Source organism: Gavialis gangeticus, unplaced genomic scaffold (genome assembly GCF_001723915.1).
Source record: "Gavialis gangeticus isolate Ggan-Ray unplaced genomic scaffold, GavGan_comp1, whole genome shotgun sequence".
Taxonomy (NCBI): domain Eukaryota; kingdom Metazoa; phylum Chordata; order Crocodylia; family Gavialidae; genus Gavialis; species Gavialis gangeticus.
This window is the reverse complement of record NW_017729031.1, coordinates 114,214,054-114,218,200: the sequence shown is the minus strand read 5'-3', so window position 1 is coordinate 114,218,200 and position 4,147 is coordinate 114,214,054. Positions and strand designations below refer to the sequence as shown.

Genomic DNA, 4,147 nt, shown 5'->3' with positions numbered 1-4,147 from the left:
TTGACTTCTAAAAACCCATTGAGCTCCCTCATTGAATGCCAGATGACAAAGTGTAAGTACACTGAGATTTAGGCCTGTGTCATGAAGAAGCATGTAACAGGGATCCCTTGCCCTGTTATGGAAAAACAGAATGGCCCCTTTAAGGGAAGGGTTTTTGTCAACTAGACAAGAGCAGCTGGCCAGGCTGGGGTTAATAAGCAGTCTTTGGTAGGTCAACTGATAGAGCAAATGACCAGAAGGGGCAGGGCTCTGAGCATATAAACCAGAGCCAGTGTCAGTATCGGAAGTAGTGTGTCCTTCATAGTGCAAGGGAAGGAGCTCCTAGAGGGACTGCTGTAAGGGAGTGTCTGGTTGATTGCTGAGTTACCTGGGAGCTACTAATAAGGCTGAGGGCTTGAAGAGAGTAGTGTGGAGTAGGGGGAGCTTTGTGCATGCAGCTAGTGAGCTGGGATTTATGTTCAGGCCCATGGGTGACTGGTACCACCTTAGTCAGGTGGGGCACATGCCCCCCCCCGCCAGTCAGTGACTGGGGGAGGGATTCCCCCCTCACTATCTCACTGACTTAGGGTGGGGTCCCTGGTGGCCAATCGCACCAACTGGGAAGTGATCACAGCACTCCCAGAAATGGCCATGGCACTTCATCTGATGCTTCCACTCCTTGGCTGGTGCTTGCAGTGGAGGCACTGGCGCTCATGCCTGGCCCCTCTGCCCATTGCCTAAGCCGGGAGCGTGGCCTGTCAGGTGGTGCACTGGTACTCCCAGGGGGTGCACATGCACCCCTGTGCACCTACTACACAGTCACCACTGCTCAGGCCCAGCATGGGGACAGTCTGAGTTGCAACCAGAGGCTTGTAACTTGCTGTCTAACTGGTGGCTTGGGTTTGGGGCTAAGGGTGTAGCTTAGAGGTCTCGTTGGTGCCCTATGGGCACCTGATTGCCTTGAGCCCTGGGGCAGGGTTTAGGGCCACAGAGCCCTGAGGCAGCCTCCCACCTAATTAAGTTTAACAACAAAAGTTTGTGGGGGGAGACCAGGAGGTGCAAGGGCACTTGAAAAGCTGGAGCTGGGGCAAAAACTGTGTAGCCACGGGGGGGTGTTGCAGCTGCTCCTGGAGCATAAACCTGCTACAAAGCACATCTCTCATTTACTCTGTTGTAAATCCAGAGTAACTTCTGCTCCATAAACTTGACCACCTCCATTGCACAACTTTTACAGAGATGGCTCTCCTCCCTCCCTGTAGAAACATGTCTCTGGTACCTCCTTGTGAAATCCCATAGCTGACTAGTCAACTCAACTTCCCCCTTTAGCTTACTGACTAGGATGAGGAGCAATGATGACCTGCAAATTCTTCCTCAAAAGGACTGAAGACAAACAGGAATGATATTTGGTGGGTGTGTGAAATTTAATGAGCCAGATAACACAAGGAAAAACCCCAAAAGAATAAATTAAGATTTAAAACAGAGGGGCAGCTGTGTGTCCTTTTATATACAGAGATTATTGCACACAGTTAGTATAGGGTTGGCATGTTGTGACACTTGGGACTCTTCATTTTGACTTGTGTGAAGTACAGCTCTGGATTTGGGACCTTTGCAGAGGAAGGGACAGGGGTCAAGGAACTGTGCCACTAGTAATGATTGTTCGGATGGAAATGCTTCCAAGAACCTGGAAGATAGACATGTGATGTTTCAGAATCATAATGACAACAATGATACCAAGTAATAGAACTAAATCTCAGATGAAATTGAAACAATAATAGCAGCATTTTCATAATGTTCAGGTTAGGATTCCATGAATATAACATAGTTTGGCATGAAATACACTGCAGTATTGACTGCTTAGTCTTGCAGCCAGAGGCATAACAACCAGGCTCTGTACCCTGGGGAAGCAGGAGAGGCCAGGCTGGCTGCAATGACTGGGCCAGCAGTACCAGTTAGTGCTGTTTTTGTGCCCCTTCAAGTGGGCACCAGGGACTCGTGTCCTGTTTGCCACCCCTCATCACACTACTGGTTGCAGCAGGGGTGTCAAACATATGGCCTGTGGGCCAGATATGGGCCATGGTGCTGTTCTATCTGGCTCACCATCAGGCTACTGGAAGTTGTGGGTGAGGCCAGAGGGAGGGCAAGGACTGCCACAGAATTCAGGGTCCCTGGGCTCTGCTGGACATGGTTGTGGGCAGAAGAGGGGTAAATGAGGGATGGGCTGACACAGCCCAGCAGCTGCTTGGCTATGCTGCTACCTGGTCCCACCATGAAAGTCACCACTGCCAAACCCCCATTGGACCCATCATGGCTGCTGCTGAACTTGCTGTTTAACCTGCGGCAGCAACAGCTGGACCTGTTACCACTGCAGTTGTTGGATGTGTTGTTAATCAATGTTAACAGTTTAGAGACCTCCTAAGCCAATATTTTAAATTTTTTAGGTGCAAGTTATAATGCCCTGCAGACTTAAAATCACTAACTTGAATGATTAACTTGAATCACTGTAGTTACTGAAGGAATAAAAAATATTTCACTATCCTCATAAGATGTGACTGTATGTTCCTGCTTCTTTCTGAATACAGGACAGATGTGTACCTTTTCTACATGGTGACTGCAGTTCATTAGCATGAACTTTGAATTTTTGCTATGTTGATAAGTCACTACATGATTGCTGAGTTCATTAGTCAATGGTATTTATGTTCAGTGACCAGCAGACTGGGTCAGTGTGTAAACATCTGCAGGTGCACAGTGGGAGGTCCAGATGAACTCACCTGAAGTTTCTCTTCTTCAGTCAGACATGATGTGCTTGACAAAAGCTGAGCAGAAAATCAGAAAGGCATAAAAAAAAGTGAGATTTCATCTCTGACCACAAATTCCACCCTACAGCAGTCTCCAGCCTTTTCAGGTAACTGTTTAGGGAGGGGCAGGGGCACATCTTCCAAAAGCTCAAGGCCAGATTTCCAACAAATGTCCAATTTGCCCAACGAAGGATAATTTCCTCAAAGTGCTCACCCCTCAGCATTTCTCTGTGGCTAGGTTCTGCACATGTCAACCCCAAACATGCCTGTGAGGTGCTGAGAGCTTGAAAATCTGTTTGTGACTGTGAGACTTTTGAAAATTTGGGTCCAAGAGGTCAACTGTATGTATTAATGCCCATCACCTCCCATTTATTTGTCAAATTTCTGAAGGACTGATTGCTCCAGAGCAGTCAAGATTCAAGTGCACATAACTTAGTGGAAGGCAAGTGCTGGTGGCACACTGGAGCCTGGTAGAGAGGATCATGGGTAAAGGTGATCTGTGAAGATAGGTTATACTCCTGTAAAGACTTACATGGGTGCATAGCTTTATAAATTATGAGCCAGGCCCCTAATGTCAAGACTACCGAAACAAAAGCCTGCAGCACAGTTCCGGTGCATAAGTCCTTGCTTGAGAGTTGTAATGCAGTCAGTTCCTGGGTGCCATGTAGTCACTGGGGTTTATATACATAGACAAATCTTCCTAAAGCTTCCAGGTTCTCCAGCTGGAATGGCTGAGGATTCTTGGGACTCAGAAGCCAGTGCAACTGCCCTGTCTTATCATCCCCCTCAACAATAATCTGAACTAGTGGTGAAAGAGCTGGCCTGGGCTGATCTTGAATGACAATTTGGAATCTCCCCCCAGCTCCCAAACTGGGATTGGAGTAGAACTCAAAAAAGAGATTTGAAAAAGAATTTGGCATTTGCTTTGGCACTAACTTCTCTTCATAGGAATGACCTATTTCTGATTGGAAGCCCCAGGGGAGGCGCATCTAGGCCAAGGGTCAGTGAGGATCTAGTCAGGGAACTTCTGGAGGGACTGGACGTATTCAAGTCAGCTGGTCTGGACGATCTCCACCCCAGCGTGCAGAGGGAATTAGCTGAGGTCATTGCAGGACCCCTGGCACGGCTTTACGAGCACTCGTGGTGCTCTGGTGTGGTGCCAGAGGACTGGAAGAGGGCCAGCATGGTTCCCATCTTCAAAAAAGGGAGGAAGGAGGACCCAGGAAACTATAGGCCAGTTAGTCTTACCTCGATCCTGGGTAAGCTTTTTGAGAGAATTATCCTGGCACATGTCCACGAGGGGCCAGTGGGGGAGGTTATGCTTAGGGGCAACCAACATGGGTTCATTAGTGGCAGGTCCTGTCAGACCAACC

General features: G+C 48.3%; 1 protein-coding gene across 1 annotated transcript in view; it reads right to left on the bottom strand.

The window, feature by feature from the left end:
- Positions 1-1,376: 1,376 nt before the first annotated feature.
- MYL4 (myosin light chain 4) overlaps positions 1,377-4,147 on the bottom strand; it is a 29,413-nt gene continuing 26,642 nt past the window's right edge. The window contains exons 6-7 of the mRNA XM_019523615.1: positions 2,748-2,792; positions 1,377-1,660 (exon numbers count right to left, since the gene is read on the bottom strand). Coding sequence (XP_019379160.1) covers positions 2,764-2,792 — 29 coding nt within the window. The 3' untranslated portion in view covers positions 1,377-1,660; positions 2,748-2,763. The remainder of the gene's footprint in view (positions 1,661-2,747; positions 2,793-4,147) is intronic.